The sequence below is a fragment of the Glarea lozoyensis genome (assembly GCF_000409485.1).
Source record: "Glarea lozoyensis ATCC 20868 chromosome Unknown GLAREA15, whole genome shotgun sequence".
NCBI classification, from domain to species: Eukaryota; Fungi; Ascomycota; class Leotiomycetes; order Helotiales; family Helotiaceae; genus Glarea; species Glarea lozoyensis.
In genome coordinates, this window is record NW_007360989.1 from 1,064,810 (window position 1) to 1,089,938 (window position 25,129).

The 25,129-nt window shown below is 44.8% G+C and overlaps 11 protein-coding genes across 11 annotated transcripts; 7 read left to right on the top strand and 4 right to left on the bottom strand.

Moving 5' to 3' along the window:
* Nucleotides 1–416: 416 nt before the first annotated feature.
* Nucleotides 417–2,204, top strand: GLAREA_06159 (gaba permease; the record flags this gene model as incomplete). The annotated part of the gene is made up of 3 exons (XM_008081573.1): nt 417–549; nt 597–966; nt 1,013–2,204. The coding sequence occupies 3 exons, from the start codon at nt 417–419 to the stop codon at nt 2,202–2,204; spliced, it is 1,695 nt and encodes a 564-aa protein (XP_008079764.1).
* A 677-nt stretch (nt 2,205–2,881) lies between these two features.
* GLAREA_06160 (Metallo-dependent phosphatase) lies at nt 2,882–4,993 on the bottom strand (the record flags this gene model as incomplete). The annotated part of the gene is made up of 2 exons (XM_008081574.1): nt 2,882–4,091; nt 4,143–4,993. 2 exons carry the CDS (start codon nt 4,991–4,993, stop codon nt 2,882–2,884), a joined length of 2,061 nt encoding a protein of 686 aa, XP_008079765.1.
* A 924-nt stretch (nt 4,994–5,917) lies between these two features.
* Nucleotides 5,918–7,204, bottom strand: GLAREA_06161 (Galactose-binding protein; the record flags this gene model as incomplete). The annotated part of the gene is made up of 3 exons (XM_008081575.1): nt 5,918–6,431; nt 6,480–6,687; nt 6,880–7,204. The coding sequence occupies 3 exons, from the start codon at nt 7,202–7,204 to the stop codon at nt 5,918–5,920; spliced, it is 1,047 nt and encodes a 348-aa protein (XP_008079766.1).
* Nucleotides 7,205–8,269: 1,065 nt separating this feature from the next.
* On the top strand, nt 8,270–8,548 carry GLAREA_06162 (uncharacterized protein; the record flags this gene model as incomplete). The annotated part of the gene is made up of 2 exons (XM_008081576.1): nt 8,270–8,283; nt 8,335–8,548. The coding sequence occupies 2 exons, from the start codon at nt 8,270–8,272 to the stop codon at nt 8,546–8,548; spliced, it is 228 nt and encodes a 75-aa protein (XP_008079767.1).
* Nucleotides 8,549–10,025: 1,477 nt separating this feature from the next.
* On the bottom strand, nt 10,026–10,268 carry GLAREA_06163 (uncharacterized protein; the record flags this gene model as incomplete). Its single annotated transcript, XM_008081577.1, has 1 exon — nt 10,026–10,268. One exon carries the CDS (start codon nt 10,266–10,268, stop codon nt 10,026–10,028), a length of 243 nt encoding a protein of 80 aa, XP_008079768.1.
* Nucleotides 10,269–11,876: 1,608 nt separating this feature from the next.
* GLAREA_06164 (Metalloproteases (zincins), catalytic) lies at nt 11,877–12,747 on the top strand (the record flags this gene model as incomplete). Its single annotated transcript, XM_008081578.1, has 2 exons — nt 11,877–12,375; nt 12,479–12,747. The coding sequence occupies 2 exons, from the start codon at nt 11,877–11,879 to the stop codon at nt 12,745–12,747; spliced, it is 768 nt and encodes a 255-aa protein (XP_008079769.1).
* Nucleotides 12,748–13,310: 563 nt separating this feature from the next.
* On the bottom strand, nt 13,311–14,071 carry GLAREA_06165 (uncharacterized protein; the record flags this gene model as incomplete). Its single annotated transcript, XM_008081579.1, has 2 exons — nt 13,311–13,563; nt 13,638–14,071. The coding sequence occupies 2 exons, from the start codon at nt 14,069–14,071 to the stop codon at nt 13,311–13,313; spliced, it is 687 nt and encodes a 228-aa protein (XP_008079770.1).
* Nucleotides 14,072–14,792: 721 nt separating this feature from the next.
* GLAREA_06166 (uncharacterized protein) lies at nt 14,793–16,409 on the top strand (the record flags this gene model as incomplete). Its single annotated transcript, XM_008081580.1, has 4 exons — nt 14,793–14,955; nt 15,011–15,141; nt 16,101–16,188; nt 16,249–16,409. 4 exons carry the CDS (start codon nt 14,793–14,795, stop codon nt 16,407–16,409), a joined length of 543 nt encoding a protein of 180 aa, XP_008079771.1.
* Nucleotides 16,410–17,524: 1,115 nt separating this feature from the next.
* On the top strand, nt 17,525–17,988 carry GLAREA_06167 (uncharacterized protein; the record flags this gene model as incomplete). The annotated part of the gene is made up of 3 exons (XM_008081581.1): nt 17,525–17,571; nt 17,627–17,715; nt 17,771–17,988. The coding sequence occupies 3 exons, from the start codon at nt 17,525–17,527 to the stop codon at nt 17,986–17,988; spliced, it is 354 nt and encodes a 117-aa protein (XP_008079772.1).
* Nucleotides 17,989–20,012: 2,024 nt separating this feature from the next.
* Nucleotides 20,013–21,921, top strand: GLAREA_06168 (FAD-binding protein; the record flags this gene model as incomplete). Its single annotated transcript, XM_008081582.1, has 4 exons — nt 20,013–20,311; nt 20,360–20,765; nt 20,812–21,690; nt 21,748–21,921. 4 exons carry the CDS (start codon nt 20,013–20,015, stop codon nt 21,919–21,921), a joined length of 1,758 nt encoding a protein of 585 aa, XP_008079773.1.
* Nucleotides 21,922–23,044: 1,123 nt separating this feature from the next.
* GLAREA_06169 (uncharacterized protein) lies at nt 23,045–24,642 on the top strand (the record flags this gene model as incomplete). The annotated part of the gene is made up of 4 exons (XM_008081583.1): nt 23,045–23,149; nt 23,200–23,388; nt 23,529–23,814; nt 23,858–24,642. 4 exons carry the CDS (start codon nt 23,045–23,047, stop codon nt 24,640–24,642), a joined length of 1,365 nt encoding a protein of 454 aa, XP_008079774.1.
* Between the last annotated feature and the right edge of the window lie 487 nt (nt 24,643–25,129).

Here is a 25,129-nt window from a genome sequence, read left to right on the forward strand (position 1 = left end):
AACTCGTCAAGATAGATTCAACGGATGAAGCTTTTACTACACTCCAGTCCAAACTGTTACAAACAAATACAACAACAGTAACTCAGAACATCATTGGAGCACATTACCCCTCATCAACCTCGCTCCAATCCAAACTCCACCTCCCCAGGATACAACTTCCAAATGCATCATTAGCTCACGTCAGACAAACCCAATGGTCTATCTAATAGACCAAATAAGCTTTAGTCGTAATCTGTACCTTGCCCGGCAGGGGTGGGCTATCGCGATGCAGCTCTGTTATCTGAGCCAATGGTGACACGAGATGGAGAGATGGGAAGATAGCTATGAGAGGAGCATATGAAGCTCTTGTGCTGCTCCTTGAATTGTTTTGGAGGTTTGGACTTTTGAAAGGTCACTGAATATTTGGATATTGCAAGATGGCAAACTCCACGGTTATTGCGCATACAGGAGCGAATCCCCATCCAGACATGGAGAAAGTCGCCAGTCGACATTCCGCTATCAATGGATCCCCCGAAATCCTCGCTGGAGAAGCAGATGCTGAATTACTCGGTATGATAGATTCCTTTTCCCTCTGGCCAATGCTGATTTCGGGACAGCCAAGCTTGGATACAAACAAGAGCTGAGGAGGAATTTCACAATGATTGAGGTCTTCGGAATCGCTTTCTCGATTATGGGACTCCTACCTTCGATTGCATCCACTCTTGCGTTTTCGATTCCTGCAGGGCCGGTAGGCATGGTTTGGGGTTGGTTCCTGGCGTCTGGGTGTATCTTCGTTGTTGGCGTTGCGATGGCGGATCTTGGAAGTGCTATGCCTACGAGTGGTGGACTGTATTGGTGGACTCATTACTTTGCGTCTCCAAAAACACGAAATGCGCTCAGTTTTCTGGTTGGGTATTCGAATACGCTTGGCCTTGTTGGTGGATTGTGTAGTATTGATTATGGATTTGCTCTCATGTTTTGTTCTGTGTAAGTATCCCGAATTTAATGGAATTACTGATCTAACATGAAATAGAATTGTCATCGCCCGAGACGGCGAGTGGACGCCCTCGAACGGTGTGGTTTATGCGGTCTTCCTCGCTTGTGTCCTATGCCATGGAGTATTGGCATCAACACTTTCCAAAATCATGGGCAAGCTTCAAACCGTCTTCGTTGCTATGAATCTCATCCTCATTGCGGCAACAATCATCGCGCTCCCGGTCGGAAAGAGGTTATCTAGCGAGAGGAACGATGCACAGTATATTTTCACCAAAACCGAGAATTTGACAACATGGCCAACAGGCTGGGCCTTCATGCTGAGTTGGTTGAGTCCTATTTGGACGATAGGAGCCTTCGATAGTTGTGTCCACATGAGTGAGGAGGCAGCTAACGCCGCAAAAGCTGTTCCGTATGGAATCATGATGTCAATTGGCTCATGTTGGATTCTTGGATTCATCATCATGATTGTCATCGCATCATGCATCAATCCAGATCTTGAAGCAGTACTGGGTTCCTCGTACGGTCAACCAATGGCTCAAATCTACTATGATGCTGTTGGGAAGCAAGGAACACTTGGTCTCATGTCTCTTCTTTTCATAGTCCAATTTCTCATGGGCCTTTCCATCACGGTCGCAGCGTCGCGACAAACCTGGGCCTTTTCACGTGACGGCGCCCTTCCGTTCTCTGGATTCTTCAGACCAATTTCCAAGAGATTCGGCTACATTCCTCTTCGCTGTGTATGGGGCTGCGTCTTTCTGGCCGCGGTTCTAGGTCTACTTTGCTTAATTGCTCCTGCCGCCGCCTCAGCGCTCTTCTCTCTCGCAGTCGCCGGTAACAACGTCGCTTGGCTAACGCCGATTCTTTGCCGCGTAGTTTGGGGGCAAAAGAAATTTGTCCCCGGGCCATTCTACACCGGTGATCGATTTTCAGTTCCTCTTGCATGGTTTGCGGTCGTCTTCCTTGTCTTTGGAATTTTCCTCGCCATGTTCCCAGTGGGTGGACCCAATCCGACGGCTGAGAGTATGAATTATACTGTAGTCATCAACATGTTTGTGTGGGGTGGCGCGCTTGCCTATTACTTTATTGATGCTAGGAAGTGGTTCACGGGTCCAAAGATTACGGTTGAGGATGTTCCTGCTGGTATGCTTGCGGATGGGAGTATCGAAGGGGTAGAGACGGGTCATGGAGATAAAGTGCTGGTGGATGAGAAGGGAAAGGAATCTGTCTGAATGCTGCGGCTATCTAAGACCTCGTCCAGTATCATGTAGCTTGGCCATATGCTCCTCCTACTATTGAACGCAGGTATCTTTTCGATTCAATTTGTACAACCCTCAAGACGTGATGAAGCGCTAGGTCTTGAACGCCACTGTGAAAGAGGATAACAAAAGCTCTCGTGAGTCGTGACTTTGATTTCCTCTCTTGTACTGGTAATCTTGTGGTTGGCCTATCCTTTCAAATGTAATCAGTCGATGAATGAAAGACTCGAAGTCTTAGTGTTGGAGTGCTATTGACCAACGCTTCTTTCCTGAGAAGGAATCTTACCTTTATAGACAACTGATAATCCCTTCCTTGTTGTATACCATGAACATTACATAAAACTGCCTAAGGGATCCTTAGCCGACCTAACATGTTATTGTCAATGTCAACCAATTATCATCCCATCTCCTATATCATGTCTGATGAGAGACTTTAAGAACTAAAGCTTATTCACTTGTTTGCAACTAAAATGATCCCAACAACATTTACCGTGTGTATTGTAAGCACACTTCTCAGCCAACCGTCAACCCCAGCCGTCTAGAGTCACTACGGATAAGTCATGTATGTTTCAATTTCTACTCAACGGAGTTATCAATGGATATCTTCATGCATACAAGATATAGAAACAAGAAATTGAAGGACCACAATCCTAAAAGTTCTTCCCTGTATAAGGACTCTGCACACTCGCAAAACCCTGCGGACACTGCTTTCCCAAAGCCGCACTTCCACTCCTCATATAACAAACCTTCGCCTGCGCACACGCATCACTCGTGCAATTCGGACTCTTCACACTCATCTTCCCCTGAAACGTATTAAACACCTCTACCAGAGTCCTGTTCTTTTCCATCGCTTCCGTGACCTTATGCCAAAACGTGGCATTCAATGGTGCAGTCCCTGGCCATGAGATGGCAGGTCCGTAGGTATCACGCGTTGAGTATTCGAAGTTGAATGTTGGGCCGGTGGTATTCAGGTATGGTGTTTGAGATATGTCGGAGTAGAATGTATATGCGTCGTAGATCTCGAAAGTTGAGGTGTCTACTTCGTACATTCTGTATCCGGAGTTGAGGTTTGTGAGTGGAGTGATGCTAGGGCCGATCCAGCCTGTGGTGAGAGCTGTTTCTGGGGTTTGGATTGTGCCGTTGTTGGAGTAATAGATCATAATTTGATCTTCATGGGTGTGGCCCCAGAAAGTATTGGCTATTACGTGGGGTGAGTAACGGTCGATTATTTGGTAGAAAAAATCGGTTGGACCGAGGAGAGGATTGGAACCGTCCCATCCGCTGAGAACATGGCCAATGATCCAAACGCGTTCATGTGCGTCCTCGGCTTTTTGGAGCTCGCTGATCAGGAAAGCGAGGGAACCCGAGACGTCTGGATTGCTACTGTTTATGAAATTCAGATAATTCGTACGATACCAGAAATCAGTATTCAATGTGATAATTCGAAGGCCGTAGTGATTCTTGACCGAATACGCAGCATAGTGCGTGGCTGCTTGCGCGGCATCCGAAGAGCTCATCCATCCGTTATGCTTCCAAAGTCCAGCAACATGGTTGTAATTCCAGCTGAATTGTTGACCAAGTGGGCCTGGTAGCTTGTGAGGAGCATCAATATTTTCCGGACTAGAATCGTGGTTACCAAGAACGGCAAAAACAGGGCCATTTAAATATGATTTGAGCATGCTGTAGATGCTTGTTTCAGTGTATTCGACATAAGCCTGTGACATTTCATTTTCCGGATCGTGTGACACAAGATCTCCTGTGTAAATTGACCAAGCGGCATCTGACTTTCTTTTGCCAGTCCCTGTCAGAGATGCAATTGATTGCAGAGCCGCTAACCCAAGGTAGTAAGGAGTATCACATCTTCTCCGTCAGTAACAATCTTCACTTCAATATTCGGAAGTCATGACTCACTTGTATGTTCCATATAATGGCGCTGGTAACACTGCCTGAGAAATTGGTGCAGAAGCTGAGTATCTACAGCAGAGCCCAGATGAGCAATTCGCTTCAGAAGCCACTTCATACCTAGGATCTAGATGAAAATCAGATAAATGAAGAACTTTAATTCGCGTCCCGCTTGGCTTTCGCATTGTATAATTCGTAGGCTTTGGCTTTGGAAACAACCCTGTCGTGTTCAAGGGTGTCAACACTGGCGACGCACAGAAAGTACTGCTAATCGTATTGCAAATGTATTGTCCATCTTTCCCAGTCACGTCTGCGAGTGCCAGAACTTGAGTCCAAATCGCACCAAAGTTCGCTGCAGCGTAGGTCGTCACACAAGACGAGTTTGAAGCCCATTTTGTTGACTGACAAAGTGAAATCATTGCTTCTGGAAGGTATGATGGGGCTAATTGTGCAACAAGCTTTCCGACACTTAGCGCCGCGATACATTTTGAGCAGTTGCCAGATAATCCTCCATTATCACTTATAATGCTCTTGATTTCTGTCAAAGCACCTTGAATAACTGCTTCCGATGTGGCATTTGTAAGATTGGCGATCGACTGTGGGTAATAGACAGGATCAGAGCTAGCCGATGGGATGGTCCTTGGGCTGGTCAAGTTTAACGGATATGTGATGTTGAGAACTGGGTCGAAAAGAGCAGGTTGAGGTTCTGCTGTTGGTGCTGGCTTGACATAGTAACTGGAGAAAATTGATGTCGGGAAAGCAGACGGAACCACGTATGAAGGCACTCCTGGTAGATGAGCTTGTACTGGAAGAGTGAAAATAGATTGAATAATAAATACGACTGCCACGATCAGCGTCATTTTTGTCGCGTTGAAAGTGTTTCCGTTGTGGGTTTTTAAATATCGATTTCTCTTTGCACCCAGATTGAGCGCAAACTTACGCTCATCTCAAAGCTTCCGGGTGTAGTCCACAATATATACAATTTGCTGAACTTCAATATGAAAATAAAGTCACGGAAGGAGAAGGTGATACAGGTTCCTGGAATAGCGTACCTTAGCCCCGCACGATGCAAGAAAACTAGATGACGGCTTCCTTTCACAAGATTCCCAATGGCCAACGTGACGAATTGATTGGTGTCGCGACATTTTCTTGCAGTGGACCCGAAAAGCTTACAAAAACAAGCATTTCCACCACCATAGCTCTCGAATGCTTGTCAAAGTCTCCTTGAGTGGGATGTGAGAGGCAGATCGTCAGAAAGACATCGTGAACCTGGGAAAATGGGGGAGGACACATGGTAGTGAGGTCGCATAACCGGACAGGGGGGGTTAGGACTAGCACGGGATTAGGAACAAGGTATTACTGGATCAAGTCAACGTTACGATTAATACATTTAATACAACTCGCAGAGTATTTTCCGTCGAGTACCAGGCAAGCGCAAATCATCTAGGGCATGAAGAAACAGGCGGAGAATGGTCAAAGTCAACCAAACGACGATTTCTCGTCGCTCCCCTAGCCTCCATCTGGAATAGGCTGCCAATCATCTGAAGAGAGATAGGACGAATTCCAATTTCCTCAAAGTTCATTCTTTCTGGAGAGCTGAGTGCACTGACTGGATATGACAGACACCGCGTGCTCGCTTTCGAAAGTTTTTTACAACAGAATTCCCGTGAGAAAATTGCCTGCCAAAAATGGAATAAACTTAAAGAAGCTAAAGCAACCGAACTCCCATTTGTCTATCCCAGGGTATCATAAACGTCCATAGTCAGATTGAAGCACCTCAACTATTATCGCAATTCTGGCTCGCCCATCCAATCAGGCTCCACAAGCCATGGAATCCGTATTGATGGGTTCGATGATGGTATTCCATCTCCTCCCTGGTCCTCGAGCACGCGCATCACTGATTTCCTCTTTTCGGAAATCAAATCCGTTCCATCAGAGAGAGTGTCTCCGACAACGACTTTCTCGTCGCGAGCATATACTTTCAGACCTCTTACATGGGTGTCTTTTCCATTCTGATGGTTCTCCATAATCCTGACCTGAACCAAGAATGCACGTAACGTCCTTCCGTCCCGGCCTCCTCCCACATGTTCTAATGGAACATCGACCCAACCCGAAGGACGTTCAAATTTGAGTTCGGAAAATTGTATCAAGTCGTGGTATCCAGTCCCAGCAAGTAGGACTATTCGCGTGGGAGTGTAGGATTCGTCTGCGGCGAAGTCGAGGAAGATTCGAATTGATAATATTGAAACAAGTCGGGAGAAATGTATATTTAGGTGGTGTGGTTGGGGGCCGTCAGATCTAGGGGGCGCTTAGCAAAAACTCACAATGCTGGTTATGATATCTTACTGCCAGAAGAGACTCGTGTCATCGTCTCGTAGAGCTTCGACACCACAGCCAGGTTTACTACTACTGACGGTCCAGCTAGCAAGATTCCCAATTTCTTTTAATCCTAATGCTGCAGGATCGAATGGTGGCTTTGATTCGGTATGAACTGCAGAAGGAGTTACGGAGTCAGCATCTGAGCCCAGAATTGCTCGGCGAAACCATGCTGGAGCTAAAGAAGACATAAAGTAACTGAGGTAGTGTTTAGGCGACAGAAGATAGTGTTGGGAGATTCATTCAATTGAACCAATCTCTCAATGCTGACCCGGAGAAAATAGAAGTTCGAGCATCTAGGTCTTCCTTTTCGAGATACAGAATGATCGCAGGTGTTAGGTATAGAACAGAACACAACGAACCTACGGACCTTCCTCGATACCTCCTTCCTCGTCGTCCTCCTCATCCCCGTCTCCACTAACGTGCTCGCCAAACTCTTCATCTCCATCATCTACTTCCTCGTCCTCGTCCAGGTCCCCATCTTGATCAATTTCGAGGTCTTCATCCTCGGTATCTGAATGCTCGTTTGGATCATCCGCACCTTCGTCTACGAGAGGTGTGATAGCGACGCGTGTGCTTGCAGAGCGCGACTGTGGAGGGGACTCGTACGGGTTCGCATTTCGAGGTCGCCGAAGTCGAGATATTCGGAGATGCGGATGCGATTGACCTGAGGAGTATGTGGGAGTCGGAGTCATTTTCGTTGCAACCATAAAACAAACAAACGCGTCGTGCCGAATCCGAATATTGAGCTTCAATCGCGGGGTTACGGGATCACGTGCAAGGCTGCATGCCGCTCGACCCCTTTTCGAAGCCGAGCTTCCCCCATATTCTCGGTTTGTCTCTCGGCTAGTCTGTCTCGAGTCTGTTTACAGTACACAAGCACCATGACGTCCTTGATGCTGACAACTGCTGTATACCAGAGAAATTCCGGAAATAAAAAAAATACCGCGGATGGATCCATTCGAAAGCTAACTCATTTCGATGGCTTCCAAAGGCCAGTCACTGCAAAAGCAAAAGTCTGCGTCATGAGACTTCGAGAATCGCCTCAATATCTCACCACAGTTGTCCGTAAACATTGAGATCATAATCATTGAATTCTGTACAGCTCATCAATTTCATATCAAAAGATAAGTATGCGACCAGGAGCTCAAGATACACGAATTAGACTGCACAAACCGCCTCCCTCTACAATCTGCTTATCCTTTTCATCAAAGGCCGAAATCAGGAGCGGCCCTGCCAATGAAATGAAGAGCTTCATAGTCTTTTCGTAACATCACTGAGCTCCAAGAGGCCAGAGGCTAGGTATATCTCCTTCAACGGGTCTGCCCATAAAATTAGCTACACTAGCTCAAGATCACCACTATGGTTTGCATTTCTCGACGATCGATTGGTCTAGCTTTCTCCTGTTTGTCAAAAACAGAACACCCAACCAAAATCCATCCAATGAGCAAACCCGACTCAAGACCGAAACATGGGCCAAAAAAAGGTTATGACCCCTAGTCAACTACTGAGCCTCTGCCGGACCCTTCGGGAGTTGTAGTCTGAGCCTCCCGTGACGTGGAACACTCATCACCGATTTCCGGCACCATGGGCCGGCGCAGAAAGCTATCACATATAAGCTGGACTTCCTGTCCCTGGATGAGGTATCGAATCTATGCTGAATTCATTGCAATCCTGTAATAGATAATTCTCTTCCAAATCTACTATCACACCTGAGCACATCCCTTTTCAATTTACTCAGCAATACCAAAAAATCCACAATGGTTCTCCAAAAGTAAGATCACCTTCACTTGTATTTAGAATTTAAACTAACAAGAAACCCTAGATGGCGCAACCGAAGACAGACTGTCAAGGAGTTGAGATCTCAGGACATGGAATTGAGAGAGCAATATCTTCAGATGCGTGCGGCGGAACAGAAGGGATTGCCAACCTACGATTCATTACCACAATCAAACGCGATGTTGGAGAAGATGTCAGACCGTCAGCCGGCAACACAGCATGCTGAAGTTCGCTTAAGTCACACGAGCTCGAGTCGGTGAAGGATAAAGGAACGATGTGAGCGATAAGCTCTCGAAATACACAGTCAGCACCGCGATTCAGGGGCGACAGGGGTGTGGGGCCGAGCAGGAAGAGGAAGAGAGGGAAGAAGTGTTTCGTAATCATTCAGAAACGTCGGATCGCGAAACGAAGCAGCATCTCATAAGTCGGAGATTGGGTTGTTGTCAAAGAGACCAAACGCAACGTCGACGGAATGGATTATGGCAAAGCCAGGAATCTTGTTATTCGAGACCGTGACTGAATGGGAATTGAATGGGAATTGAATGGCTTCTTCGAGCAGAATTAGCAGCCGGATATCAAGTAGCGAGCAACTCTCCTCCTGTGTTTACACAGATTCTACTAGCAGTCAGAACACACTTCGGCTTTTGAGAAGAACTTGCCTCATCATGTAGAATTTGAAAATTCTAGAGCGAGAGAAAGCAATTCAGAAAATCACTCTCCAATTCATAGCCTGAAAGTTGAAAAGTGAAGACCGTGAACCCATCCCTGCGTCAACGGATTAAGCTTCTATTTATAGCACCTGGGCTAGCATCTCTATGAATCAACTCGAAGTTGATAAATATCAGATAAAGTGTATTTTTGCTTTCTAGGACCCTGCATAACACAACTAGCGTACTACCCAAAACACCAGTAAAACTAAATATACAATGATCATATCAAATAACCAAGTAGTAAATATATTACTCCGGGGTATATATGCCTAGGTGAGGCAAAAAGGAAGTTCAATACGTCCCGGTAGGACCATTTCTGTAGAGAATGATGCTCAGAAGACCTCGAGCGCACCAGACCGTCCTCTTAAGAGGTCAGTACAAAATGATAATTGAAAGAACCCACTTCCCTCCTCATCGAAGCTACCTGATACTCGGGTTTCTCCTTTCACCGGAATCGGAGCTAATTTGTACCAGCTACGGAAGAAGCCGTGGTATTTTAGTGTAGCTCTACTACTCCAAAGTAGCTCTTGGATATCTTAGACAAAACCTGGTCTCATCATCCATGGTCAAAATAGTGTCACTCTACTTCTAACGACTTTCCCTTCTCATTCGTTGGGCCAAATATGTCTTCAAGTTCATCTAAATGTTAGCGTAACCACAAACCATCGATAGGGATCCATAAAAATTAGAAAAAGTGAAGTCCCTGGCAGATTTAGGCTATGTTACTCTCGTCTGGCCATGCCATCACAGCAAGTCTTTATATTGTATTCTTTCTCTTCCAGAAGTTCTTCACTCCACCAAACAAGCGAAGGTTCCAATATATGATTAGTGTACCATACTTTTGAAGTCAACATGTTAAAGGCAATCGTCATCGTGAGAATTTCAATCTTCCAAAAATATTTTCTTTCCCGAATACGGGTCCTAATGAATCACATCCAGCTCCTTCGCGATGACATACCACGTATTATGGTTATGATGATCATGAGACAAACTCAAGGTATCCAAATCAAATGACACCTTCATCTCACTATCCCTCATCATCTTGCCCCCGAAAGTCTTGCGGATCATCCGGATCCTGCTCGTCTTCTGGAATTGGTTCACCCCACAGACTATAAACGAGTGTAAAATACGGATGTCTTCTCTTCCCTTCCTTGACCTCGCTGACCATGTTCTTTGATGTATTTTCATCCATATAAACACAGAAAATGTATCGTGCACCGTAATTATTGTCTTTCAACCTTTGGGACTTTGAGGCGTATGCGGAAGCCATTTTTTGAATTCTTGACGCACTTGATCTGTACTAGTACCATCCAGAAGAGGTTTGTTTTCATGATATCTCATGTCTAGACTAGCCAAAAGATCCTCATGGTCACTAATTTGAAGATTCTTTTGATTATTGACTCTCCGTATTTTCTGCACGCGGGTCCATTGTTCCTTGTATTTATAGGTGCAACGACAGATATGAAGGCCCCAGAACCGACTCCATTCAATTTTATGAGCAGATTGAATATCCCCTAGTGAGCTGAAGTTCGCGTAAGCGGCGTTTTACATGATTGATGTTGGTTTGGGAATTTGAATAGCATGATGGTGCTGGTGGTAGAGGTCACAGGTTGTCGAAAGTGGGAACCCGACTCTGCATAAATTTGGAAAATAAAATCTGCCTTGTTGAGTGTGAAGAGTGAATGTGAAGGGGGGTTGCTGGTAAGAGTTCATGGTCTTAGGCTAGAATGTTTCTGGGCCCAGTCAAAGGAATAACTTTTGATTCTGTAACCGATCTAAGCCTACTAGCGGTGCTTTTACATGCCTCTTACGGAAAAATTTAAATATATTAAGCGAGGAAGCATTTGAAAATGATTCTGCACTGCATTACATTGAGTAGAGAGATCAGAATAACGATCAGGAAAGCTGTATATCAGACAAATTCAATACTTATTAGTCTAATATTCAAAGGCCTCCTGAGAACATATAATAAAGTTCCTGACTCTATCTAAAAATCTACAATTTGCTATAGTTTGCATCGACACAACGCCATATCGTCTTTCTATAGTGAAATGAGATCTTTGTGTAGAGTTATTATACTCTAGTTTCCTGAAAGAAAAGAATAAAGTCTTATTTGATGTACTGAAGGAGGTATTTACCAAGATATTAGAGACATTCTGCTGGTGTGAATAGACGTCTATAATGAAGAATGTTAGAACAAAATATGTGAAAACTCGCTTAACACAAGGTCATACACTAAGTCACGAAAGCTCGAACGGCGAATAATGAAAGAAAGAGGTATGTTTACCCTGGCAAGACTTTTTATCAATTCACTACGGAGTAAGTGTCAATGAAACTTCGCTATTATAGGATTCGCACCTAGGCAACCAGGTGGTTTCTCTCCTCACACGCAACACGCCACCGATACAATGGGCTTCCGACCACGCTTCTGCATATTGTGAAACGTTTTAACTGTATCTACAAAGATTATCTAATAATTGAGAAGCTAGTGTTCGCTATTGCGTCGCTCTGGGTAGCCATCGACCCCGTGAGTTACCTTGCTAAGCGAGCCAGGCTTTTTGACGCTGCGCTTGACAATACCTAAAGGAGCTCTGGTTGCAAATTCGTGACATTGTTACGTCGGCTCTCGATGATAGAAGTGCTATCCAATTACGATAATGAGAACTTGTTTTTTCCGGCTAATTCCAACCCTCCTATGGATACCAATTCTAGTCATCTAGCTCTTGTGTTAATACTATGTCTCAAATAGGCTAATCATTTTGGTTTGAATCAATTATGATGATGTACCCGCCTTCTTGAATCGATGTTTTATATGTAATAAGCTCTTATCTCACTCCATCATTCCACTTAGCACTCCCCACGACACCACTCACGCAAGATGCCTACCCTAGTCTTTCTAGTATCCGCTTGGCTCGCTTTTATATTAGGAGGTAATTCCGCATACATAACCACGATCGAAACGAGGCAGGATCCAGGATTCCGGCTATTCATGGATGGTTACACGTCTATTTATATTGATCCTGAATGCAATGACGTCCAGGAAGGAGTATTCCACGACGCCTGGGAGGACGCAAAGTTACTCTCAAAGGCACAATTTGGCAATGTAGACGGTCACGGTGACGATAAACCGCACAAGATGTGGTTAGGTGATAGCTGGAACAAACGTGGTTCTAGATATAATGCAGTCACCAACGAGCGAACTGGGGATATTTACAAAAACATTTGGAGTATGAAGTCTCTGTTCGACAACCAAGGGACGGAGGAAAATGAGCGCATCTACTGGTGGTGCCAGGATATACGCAATGAATGTAATGAAGCTAATATATACGGCGGCTACTTTAAGACGACAGAGAACATCCCCCAGCCAGACGGTCCCGGTAATTTATAACACGACTTTTTGTCCACTCTTCTTTTCAGAGCAGACGCTTGGGACGCAAATGTCGAGACACGAACATGACAGCCGCCAGCTGTTAAACATAGAGAACTTTCAATACAATACCGCTATGACTGTGTTACACGAGGCCTACCACTACCAAAACCTGGTGTGTGATCCGCCAATTGACGATCATGCTTGGGGAGCCATAGACTGCTACAATCTTGCACATACGTATGGCACCAAAAAGGCTTATCTCAACGCAGATTCATATGCTCTCGATGCATTAGCTGTCTATCTCCAGCAGACGTTTAATACAGAAGTACCACCTGCTCCAGAACAATGGCTAGATCATTTCATGCCAGTCACCAACTAAGATATTGCCCAACGATGATCGCTAGCAATCACCTTCCGGTCAGCTCTATGGCAGCAAGAATACGTATACGCTGGAGGATATGATCTGGTTTGATTCCTTGGGATCTGATGAGATAAAGCCTCCAATCAGGCCGTTAATTAAGGAAAAGGAGGAAATGAGGAGAAGTTTTACGAAAAAGCTAGAAAAGAAATGCAGGATATGGATTATGGAGGTCTCATCTTCTATCAAACTAAGAATTTGTAGAAAAACCACCATTGCAGAAATATCTCCCTAGGTTGCTCTGCAGAAGGGGTTGGATATGACTGACAGCGAATGGACAGTAAATTGAGAATTCAAGAACTCTTCCTTACCTGTCAGTTTGAGCAGTTTCAGTTAGCTTAGCATCAAATTAAACATAGCAACGAAACTCATTAAAATCGTTGACGAACACTTGATTACTAGATTTGTGAAAATGGTAATATTGGTAATTTTGCCAGTTTAACACCTAGATTCGCGGTAAGCTGATTTCAGTATCTCGGAAAATACCTAATCTCCTACTATAAAACCTGGGATGTCTCTCACGTCTACACCTGTATCTCTGCCTTTGCGTTTCGTATCCACATACTTGTGCATCTCAAGCTCTTCATCTTCGGTTGCTTCAGGTGTAGGTTCTTTTGGAAATTCCTCAATCTGCTGCTATTAACCAACTTCGACTTCTCCCAATTTTCTCTCGCACCGGGCTCATCTCTTTCTACAGCTCTCACAAGCCTTGCTCTTTCAATGTCATCAGCAAACGCACTGATTATTGCACTATCATAGAATTGAGAGTTCTGCTTTCTGTCAAAAGCTCAGTCGGTTTCCTCTAAATGGAAGTTTGTTATATCGTTCCACCTTCAAACTCCTTGACTTACAGATTCATATCACCCAAAAAGTATCTCAAAAACTTCCCCTCCCTCACATCTTGCCCATTCAACACCAATCTCCCAACATACTCATCAACCCCGACATCATTCTCAAAGGCACCCTGCGCATCAAACCAACTACTCAGCCACTGCCGGACCTGACCTACATCCGCAGCCCTGGATGGGAAAGACGCGTAGAATTTGCGAAAAAACGGCGGGAAATCTGGTTGGTTGAGGTTGAGTTTCACACGTCGCTTTTTTGGTTTCTCGACTTTATGTTTCTTGAATTCAGGCTTTAGGGGTAAATCGTCGTCGGCTTTGGAAGCTGGGTCAGGGTTTGGGTCAGAGTTTGGGTTTTCGATTTCGTATGGGTCCAATCCAGATTGACCGCGTGTTATGAGAGGTCCGTTGCGTGTTAATTGAATGCCAGGTCGCGGCACCATACTGCCGTTGATGATACAGCATGAGCTACGATGCTGAGAAGGGCAGGATTGAGCACACAGCCGTTAGAACTGTGAAGCGCGCAAAGTAAAAGGAAGGCTTGTAGATGGGGGTGAATACTCAATCTCATGGGGTGAATTTGAATAGTCACCCCGACCCATTTGCTCCAATATACTAACCATATTCTCAAAGTATGAAGTCGTATTCTACTATAATTAAATAGTTTGGCAGCTCCCATAAAATCTTTTACTTTTTGTCCTTAGCGTGACGTTCGGTTATCGAACCGTGAAAAATAAAAAAATGTTATGAATTAAATGTGTGAATTATTAAAAGACTGTCATGCACTAATATCATATGCTTGAGACTGATGAGCAGCATTTGATTGACTTCATCATCAATTGCTAAGCTATGAAGCTTATACTTCGTGGTATGCAGTGATATTACCCTGCTTCTGTTGTTGGTGGACTTCGATATTGCTTGCCGGACTCCTGCATATCGAAGCAAACAGACGAGCTCAAGGTAATCAAAGGTGAGATCTTGGAGAGTCCGAAATCTACATTCACTATCTGAGAAGATATTCCGCCAACTTCGACCCATTTGCAAATTTCACACCATGTTGCACTAACCGTTAGAAAATATTTCAAACGATCAAAACCCAAAGTTCGAAGACGCGATTCCATACATTCGAGACAATAATCTCAACCTCAAACCTGAAGATCGACAATGGACAGAGCCGTAGCATTCAACAAGAAACGCGATGAACTCGTCAAACCTGATCGCACAACATCCCCAGACAAGGCGGACGAGCTTGAGATATTAGTTGCAGCGTATGAGGAGAAGGATATGCAAGGCAGACCATCGAAACTCAAGCGGGGCTTCTCAGCCAGTATGAAGTCTTAAATTCTCTCCGCCTCAGCATCTCCGATCTAACAGTTGAATAGTCAGGAAAACCTTTCGCAAGATTAGAAAATCTAACAGTCTCGGTTATACCGAGATTCTGTCTCGGCACGAAAATGATTCCAAGGCTGAGCAAGATAGAAAGGCAGAAGAGAGACGGATCACGATGTTGAACGTAGAGAAATTTCTAGTGTACGGTTGAACCTAGAGAGGGTTGTGCGGCGAAATAGACTGGAAGTAATGTTTGTCAAATTTGTGCGCAAGGGAAGGAATCCGAAAGGAACATGGGCAGGCAAAGATCCAAAAGATTGCTAGTCAAAACTTCTCCTTGATAAATTGTTTACAGCAAAACATATTATATCGTGACAAGAGAAAGGACCAAATGATAAACATTGAGCTTTGAGGGTAGTTGCAAGATCTTTCTTTGTTAGACGGAATTCTACATTGCACCTTTGCATGGCCACAAAGATAGTGGGCATGTAGCTTAATGTACTTCAGCAATCAAAACACAAAACACAAAGCAAAAGGTGGGGTGCTTGTGTTTTATTATCAGTCTTTGGAAGTGTGTTTCTTTTTCGATTATTTTATGTTTGCCATATTGCACTCTTCAACGATGACTTCCAAGTATTTATACCCTCTCCGTGTACAGATAATATTTAATCAACAACATCACACACAAGGATCTACAATTATCAAAAACTGTCTACTGACACTTGCCACTTTCTTCGTTCAACAACAATATTTCTCAAACACAAAAATGTCTACGCTCAGGACAAAGTTTGAGAAAACGAAGAATAAGCTCTTAGGAAGGCCACCTCCCCCACCACCTCCCCCACCGCGTTCACGTCCCCCACCACGTAGCCCGCCACGCGCACCACCAATTGGGCCTTCTCCTTCAAACGAAACCTCCCGTCCAGACGAAATCGCTTCTCTGACTCCTATCTCCCGATCTATACCTGCAAACGAGCAATCCTCTCGAAGCCCACCATCCAATTCGAGCTTAAATTCCCAGAGAAACGAGACTAAACCTCCGGAAGTCCCCCCTAAGACCACTTCTGCATCTCCTTGGGGGATAACAGAGGCAAGCTTCCCACCATGAAGGCCCGTTAAGTCCGGGCTAACCTGTCAATTTAGGCATATTACCACGTATTGGGAGCGCAAGAAGTTCTTATCAACGGCGAAGAGCAGGGAATACGTAACGTCATAGAAACCCTTGGAAACTGTAGGTTTTTCTCGTCATCTACATCAGGCGCTTTGTATCGCTTTTTACTGATTGTTCTAGTAATCAGCAGCAAACCCGAAAACAGACCTCTGAACGAACAGATTCAAGACTGGTCTGCTGAGTTGGAACATATTATCGGATCGATCGAGGCGGTCGACAAAAAAGCGCAGATTGTCGAATTGATTAGAAAGATGAGTGCAGAGCTCTGTGAGATGATTTGAATTAAGTATCAGGAGAAGGAACCGGATGTTTCACACTTAGGTACGGCACTGTGAACCTAAGTCCAAGTGAAAGGTTCAACCAATTTGCGAATGTGCTTCAGAGGAGTAGCGAAACAGCGTAAATTGTCTTGTAGAGTAGATGGAAAGATAGAAGAATTTGGTGATGATTTTCTACCCAATGAAATAACAATAACCCTGGAACATGCATATCCTACATAAAACGTCTTGCTATGTGAAGTTCGAAAGATGTAGCTATGTAGATGTTTTTTACTTTTTAGCGCAATACAAGCCACTTGTGCCAAATTTCAAACTCGATGAGTGTTGATTTATGCTTAGTTGTTCTCATGTCGGATGCTACATTACGTGACTAAATGAGCGGTGTTAAGGGACCAGAAAAAAATTAAAATAATTGATGAGAAGAGATCTTTTGTCCAAGTTGTTTGAGAAATTCGTACCTGATGAAAGGGAGATGTTTGCGAGAAAAGAGCGTGTAAGAATTTTGAAAGAACTCAGACACATAGTCCAGATCTTATGTCAAACATTGCTGTTTCTGTTAAGTTACACGAGGCTCAGTGTGATGTGAATGAGGCAAAAGAGAGAGTGTAATGAGACAAGAAGTCGTTTGAAAGAACGAGATGACAAGATGAAAGGCTTTGTGTAGGTTATCTTAATAGGTGAAAGACCTGATGGATAATTGCATGTTTGCAAAAGCCACAAAAGGCACTTCAACTATGAACTCCTTTCTCAACTTTATCGATGACTTTCAATCCTCTCTATGCTAATTCTGCATTGCAAATGTATTCATTACAAAAACAGTGAAAAGCAAGTTCACCCAACTCCGACAATGTAGCCACAAAAGCAAAATGATGGCTACTTGTAATTCGTCTACATTCTTTCAGTGTACGTTGTCATTCGGCTTCCTTTCAGTTTTGAAGAGCTCAGATACGTCTCGCAAATACTTAGACACCACGATCATGAAGAGAACGCCTCATCATCAACAATACGGAGCATCCTCTACAAGAACCAGCTGCTACTACTGTACAAACCCCATACATCAACCAAAAATATGTCGTCTGATCGACAGCCGCCCACTGCAAAATCAACACAGGTAAAAGATGTGCCGGGCAAGGAGATCATTCCAACTCATCTCCATTTGTCGAATGTAAGTCTACTACTCACGCCAAAGTTACGTGAGGTCGACATTGACGTTCATGTAGGCATGGCATTCTAATGAGAGGCGCAGAGATAATTGTTGAGAAAGGGCAATTCGTCGGAACGCGCTTTGCACTAACATGCATATTGGAACGTATGTATCCAATCTCATCTACCGTAAGAGCGAATTTGGCTAATAGCTGGTTCAGTACTTAGCAAAGATCAGTGGAACTCAGGCTTAAAGACCTCGACTGTTCGGTGGATTGAGAAATTCGATGAGATGGAAACGCAGAGGGAGAATGGAGGCGGTGGCAGTGCAGATGAGCAAATGGAGAAGCTGAAGATTTTCCTGAACGACGTGACCGAGACACTTGCAGTGAAACTGAAACCCTATGATGATGAGGTGGCTGGAGAAGTCACTCAATAGGAGGGACCAGCGAAGTCAGAATGAGCTATCGTGAGCTGGACGGTATGGCTATGGAATGAATGAGTTTTTCGATGAGCAATTGGGTTTCTGTCCATAAAATGCGACGTACCTCCCAGCGTCTCACACTATCAAACTTATTTCAGCAAACCCATTTTCAAATATCGCGAGTAATTTTCTAGAGTAATTACCCTCATTAACTACAGATATAGAAAGTCGCAGCTCACTGATCACTGTTCGCCTCTCTGATCTTTCATTGCAGACTCAAATCTTGCACCTTTGTAACAGCGCTGTGCAATAGCCCACGTATCAAAGAAGCAGAAAATGGCATCAAACGGAATCTTCCATGCTCATCGCAGCGCATCAGAGGTAAGTTATTCAAGCCGAGCGAACAAGACATCTGAAACAAACATTCCCCATCTCAATTCAGGGATGCTATCAAATGAAGCGAGTGAGTGAAGTGATGATTTCTGGTCATGTAGAGGGAATACGAAAGAAAGGTATTTCAGCTTATATATATCCGTTTCATGAACCCGGGAGTGTTTCCTCAATAAAATTTTCAGTACTTGGACGAGAGAAGGAGAACGAACGCACACTACAGAAATGCATGCAATGGAGGTCTCGGTTCGAGCAAATCGCCGGGACGAAATCTTCTGGTGCAGGGCAAGATGTAGATGATCAGCTCGCGAGGCTGGCGAAGGAAATATATGAAGAACTTCGTGGCTTTCTTAGGGATTGGGAGATTGGAATCTCGGGGAAAGGGTCCTGGATTTTCTTTTGGTCTTGAAGTGAGGATAAGAAAACGAGGAACTGTGCTTCTGAGTTCAAGACTTGTAGCTAGTCCCAAGAAGGAGAATGTTTGCTTTGTATAGGATGTGGTGATGTTTTGTATAGTCATTGCGAGGTTTTTTGTAGCGTTCAGTTAAATCCAAATTATAAAGCTCTCAGCTGTAGACACCGAAGGTAATCAAGTTAATTCTACCATACAATATGAGAAATTGAAGCACACGTGAAAGATGCGAGGGGATATGCCATGCGTCAACTTGCCTAACAAAGTGAAGAGAATGACAGATCGATATAAACTAATATTGCAGTGAGCAATGATGGCCATCAGTTGAAGGCTTTAACTGGTTCATTAACGCAAGAAAAGTTAAACGACAAACGCTCGATATTCAGCCAAAAGACCCAACAGGATTGGAGATCCAGATATTGGCAGCTAAGTGGACCAAGAAATGTGGCACCTGGTCTGAATGGAGACAAGCAATTGACAAGTCCAAGAAACCACTAGTAAAAGTGAGAAGACCTCGGGGATCTCTCCACGTCCTTGAATAAACCGTAGGAATGGAAGACTTTCGGCGATTTAAATCATGGTCGAGGAGAGCGAGGTAAGAAACTTTGCCTACAATATAGAAAATCTGTCAAATTATGGCTTAATTAGCGACTTTCAAGAGAGGCAAATGTTGGCATGATCGTTCATTGGAAGTTCTTCCCGGCATAGTTCTTATATCTCGTAAGATGTAAGTCGTACTCGGTAGCAAATATGGTAATTGGCTGAGATTAGTGAGCAACAATCAACTCATGACTCCAGAAATCCAAGCAGCCAATGTGCTCGGCAGTTGCATCGGCCTACTGACCCGATTTCGCGACTCCAGAGCCTAAAGCGGTCGGGGCTTAACGGATATGCAAGCTTAATGCTGACCGGATGCAGGTGCAACATAAAACCAATATTAAAATCTTGGCATGATAGCTGATTTGTGTAGCAGAACCAACGCTGTGGGATTGCACCCAAGTTTTATAGCCTCGCTTAACAACTGCATACAGTATGGACAGGCGGCTGCAATATGGATTGGTGGAGCCAATCAATAACCAACATATGCAACGGAATGATTGCTCAGGGCAGTCTGCGCTGCATATACCCCCTCCAAAAACCTCGCAAGAAAGGGTTTTCTGGGTCTGACAGCAGGTATAAAAGAGAAGATTACCCTCACTAGATTTTGAGAACATCCTTCCTTCTTTAGACGAGCATTATGGCTTGGTCTTGGCTTTGCGCACTCTTAGTGCTTTCGCAAGTCAGCGCGATTTCACTTCCAATCCAGAATCGACAAGATGCAGATGCTCGCAACGGCTTGAAATGCAAATGCTATGAAGGCGAACGTTGTTGGCCGTCGGTCGGGGAGTGGAAGGCGCTCAACGCCTCTGTTGATGGACAGCTTCAGAGAGTTCTGCCACTCGCGGTCTCATGTTACAATACCTTTGAGGGTGTTGCTACTTATAATGCAGACAAATGCGCCGCCGCGACAGCGGGGTTCTCAAGTCAAGCTTATGTGTAGGTCTGAAACTTTATCTCTCTACCACTCACTGACTGAAATGAAAGGGGCAATGATCCTGTGTATGCAATGAATCCCCTGTATACGAACGATACTTGCTTGCCAACGACAAACCCCAGCGCAAGCTGCACACAAGGCTATTTATCAGATTATGCAATTGTGGCAACGAAAGAAAGGCACATTGCAGCAGGAGTAAAATTCGCTCGCAAAAACAATATCCGACTTACGATCCGCAACACAGGCCATGACTTCATGGGCCGTTCTTCCGCATACGGTGGTCTGACCATCAACACCCACCGCTTCAAAGATGTTGCATTTACCGCCAAATACAAAGGGCCAGGTGGGTATAAAGGAAGTGCAGTGACTGTCGGGGCCGGAATTCAAGTCGGTGAGCTGTACAAGCTAGCATTCGAGCAAAGTCCGAAAGTCACTGTCGTTGGGGGAGAGTGCGCGGTAAGTTTGCTATTTTCACCGCAAGCACACAGCTAATATGATATAGACAGTGGGATTTGCGGGTGGCTACATTCAAGGGGGAGGACACGGCCCGTTGGCTACCCTTCATGGAATGGCAGCTGATCAGGCTCTTTCCTTTAATGTCGTCACAGCAGAAGGAGATATCGTGAAAGCGAACGCGGATGAGAATAAAGACTTGTTTTGGGCGCTTCGAGGTGGCGGTCCAGCAACATTTGGTGTTGTAACATCCGTCACGGTAAAAACATTCCCAGAAGTGCCTTCTGCAGGAACGATACTCGACATCAATAGCACCCATACCACCGACCCGGCTGTTTTCTGGAAAGGAGTCGAAGCGTTCCATGCTCAAGCGAACCACTTCGTCGACAACGGAATGTTTGTATATTATGTCATTCTGTCAGGAAGCCTGCACGTCCAGCCACTCTACGGCCCAAATATGAATTCGGAGAAGCTGTTGAAGGTACTAAAACCACTCTTCGACGATCTGAAAGCCAAAGGAGTGCCATATAGTACTTCAACAAAAGAGTTCCCAACATTTTACGAGCTTTACATGGACATATTCGAGCCTGAAGGCGCTGGCTCAGACCAATTGACAGGTGGTCGGTTTATGCACCGTGACGATATAGCAGCAAATAACAGCGGAATTATGGAAGCGTACAAGACAGCGCTTTCTCCCTCTCCGGAATTTCCTTTCGGCATTGTCGTTGGCCATATCGTTGGCCCTGGCTATGGCGCGCCATCGGTTGACGATGCAGTTCATCCTCTCTGGAGAAAGGCAACAAGTTTCAGTATCACCAGCTTGTTTCCAACAGCAGCCAATTGGAAAGCAGCAAAGAAGGTTCAGACTGAAGTGGTAACCAAAGCGTTGGATGAAGCTGCACCCAAAGGAGGGGCGTATGTGAACGAGGTAATATCCTAATTCTTGCTCGGTTTCGAATTGGTAGACTGACCATCCCTTTTTCAGTGCGATCTTGGTCAGCCTGATTGGCAGAACCAGTTCTGGGGGAGTAATTATCCTCGATTGCTTAAGACCCGCCAGAAATGGGATCCAGAGGGGATATTCTATGCCGAAACCACCGTTGGAACAGAAAAATGGGCGGAATTTGGAGAACCACCGAGGCTTTGCAAGAAAAACTAAACTAAAATGCGAGTCGGAGCGGTGTAAGACTGGCTTTTAAGGAGTTTTGATGCCATGACGCACAAGGCGAAATGTGTACGCTCCCGTTTCGGGAAGCTCATGAGTGTAGTTGGCTGAAATGACCTGAGTGCAGATAGCTGAGTACCTAGGTACTCTGAACGTATAGAAACACAGGAATTACATCCCATTAGCTTCACCCATTAGCTTCCTTACAACAACCAATTATCACAGCAATGTTGCTTTCTCTGAGCGCCCAGCCATAGAACCAGCATTATGGTGACTGTGTGAATGAAGTCTTTTGGTATGAAAAAAAAAGTAATCATCCGCTCGACGCGCTGGCGTGTCTCAAGTCAACAAAGACATTTGGATGCGTGCAGGTTGCGAGAAATCGTGTCGTGCAATGTAAGCACTGTCCAGGAGATCCATGCGGTGTCAAAGATTTCACCACATCATGAAAGGCGCCTTTGACCACGTTAAAACCGAAGGAGCGAATTGGTGTTGCTAAGGTAATAGGCATCGAACGCGAAGAAAGGTCCTCAATGGATGTGGATGTGATGAAGATGGACGAAGTTTGTTGACGAGATATGCGCATGATTTAGATTCATCACGTGATCGGGTTTCTCCAGCAGGTTGCCGTACTACCTTAGTCTTATAGACAAACTTCTCTCAAATCTGCGCGTACCCCTTGTTTCTCGATTTTTCCTTTTGTTAATTTCATAACTCAAACTAATGCATTCACATATTCACAGCAATATGAGGTTCCATCATACTCTAGCAGAAGCCGGTGGTAGACAAATTTCTCAAGGTTGGAGCACGCGGGCTGCAAGCGCCAACCGAGACGTAGCTGAAAATAGCTGATCCAGAAGGAGAAAAAGAACTTCTAACGGAAAGCAGAAGAGCCAAACCTTTGTCTGAAATCGCTCCAATATGGTTAAAACCCAACCTTGTGTCTGGAAGAAAATGTAGTTTCAAACGCTTCGCAGTCATTCTCTTGCGTCAGTTTAACCGTACCGAGACCAACGTCGCGTCGCCCGCGGTAGTATCCACTGAAAAACACGCGACAACCTCAAAACTTTCGTTTGCCACATATTAATCCAGTCACACCGGGTAGATGGCTTCAAATATGCCTCATATACCAGCCGAGATGCCTCCAATGGAGTTTATGAGTTTTGTACATCGCTATCAAGCTTTGCAGATGCAGCGGGATAGCAGCGATCAATTGATTAAGGTAGGAAAGCGCTCCAGCGCTTGACGTTCAGACAGCCATAACTTTCCTAGGATTTACTATTATATTGTGAAAGTATCCATAGCAATCTTACACTAGAAAATGCTCGATTACGAAAGGATCTCGAGGATGCACAACTGGACCTGGTGGATGCTACAAAGTCGAGGAGAGATTTACAACAGCAGGTCAACATGGCCAATGTAATTGTTGGACAATCTAGCGCAGATGTTGAGTCGATGAAGGTAAGATAAGAAAAGCTCCAGCTAGACGGCCGTTAAATTTGCTAGAATCGAAATCCTTATATAATGGTATTGATTGACGGAGATGGCCTGCTTGTAAGTACTTGTCCTTCCAGTCACGAACAGAGCTAACCAGCTTGTAGTTTACCGACGATTTAATATCCCAAGGGATCGATGGCGGAAAACAAGCTGCCAATATTTTGAAAGATACTGTTTTACAAAACTGCAGCGGGCTCGCAGACGAAATCGAAGTTATAGCAAAAGTATGCGCAAATGTTGGAGGTTTGGCACAAGCTCTGAAGCGCGATGGTTCTTTGGACAGCCCGGAAGACTTGCGGCAATTTACATTAGGGTTTACACAAGGGAAGGCTTCATTCGATTTTATTGACGTCGGCCATGGGAAGGAAAGAGCCGATTCCAAGATTAAGGGTATGTTGAGGCCAAAATTGAAGGATGGAGCTGACGATATTAGAATGTATGCGATGGCACTTACGAAACCACAATTGCAAGCAAATACTACTCGGAGTATCCCACGATGCTGGGTATGCTCCGTTCATTGAGGACGTTGTAACCGCGGAAGATAAGGATCGTATTACTATCGTTGAGGGACCTCCAACTGTTCGCGAACTCAAAGCCACGGGCCTTCCAACGATAAATTTCAGCAACATATTCCGTAAAGAAAAACTTATCTCCAGGCCAGCTGCACCTCCAGCTTCGACCTCCTGGGCCGGCATCACCGTCGCTGCACCTCCGCCAAGTGTCTCTCCCGTAATGGCCATCAAAAGCGGCGGAGCCTTGACAGGAATAGCTAAGAAGCCAGCTTCAAAACCTGTTTGGGTACCAGGACCCCGTGGTCTTGATGCCCCGATTATCGTAAATGCCGCTGTCTTGGAAAGTGTTAAACGCCGAACAATAAACAATAAATTATGCAACAACCATTATCTCCGAGGACCTTGTGCTAAGGGCGACGATTGTGTCTTCGAACATAGGCACAAGCCTAGTGATGAGGAGCTGAAAGCGATAGCCCATCTGTCAAGATTGAATCCTTGTACGAATGGCCAAGACTGCGAGTCGGAATACTGTATTTATGGACATCACTGCCCGAGTGTTGTGATGGTGGTTAGTTCGAATGGCAAGGACCATGAGCCTGTTTGTCAAGCTTTTGGCTGTCGGTTTAGTAAAGACGATCATCCAGAAGGAACTGTCATCAAGCATCCCAGGAAAGAAAGGTGGGAGAAAGAATATGAAAGATATTAGCGTGGACAGATTTAAGGGTCCTCGGTCATGTATAATGTTTACAGATTGGCATGAAACAGTTTCCTCTCTTTGCCACACCTAACCTCGGCGTATGGAGGCCCCTGTATCATATACAACCTGCATTGCTCTGGGTCATAAACCGCGAGCGATGGTGGTCGAGTTTATTTATCAAAACACTTCTTAATTAAGCAGTTTTTTTATATTCCAGTATCAGTCTGTCTACCATTAACGTCACGAGACAAATAAACAAGGGCCGTTGTTCAGCTAGTCTGAAAGATTGCAGATGGCTGTAGAGGTGGCCTTCACCTTCACCCTCAGTTTTTAGCGCGTCTTTTGCAGCTGGTTTACCTTTATTCCCCACGGATGCTGATCTTGCCTTTACTTTTATCTAGCAACCCAACTTTCTTCGCCCTCTTAGGCAGGGCTCTTCAATTTTCAGCATCGTCTACTGTACGCGCTCAGGTCTCCTCGTCATCAAATTATTTCG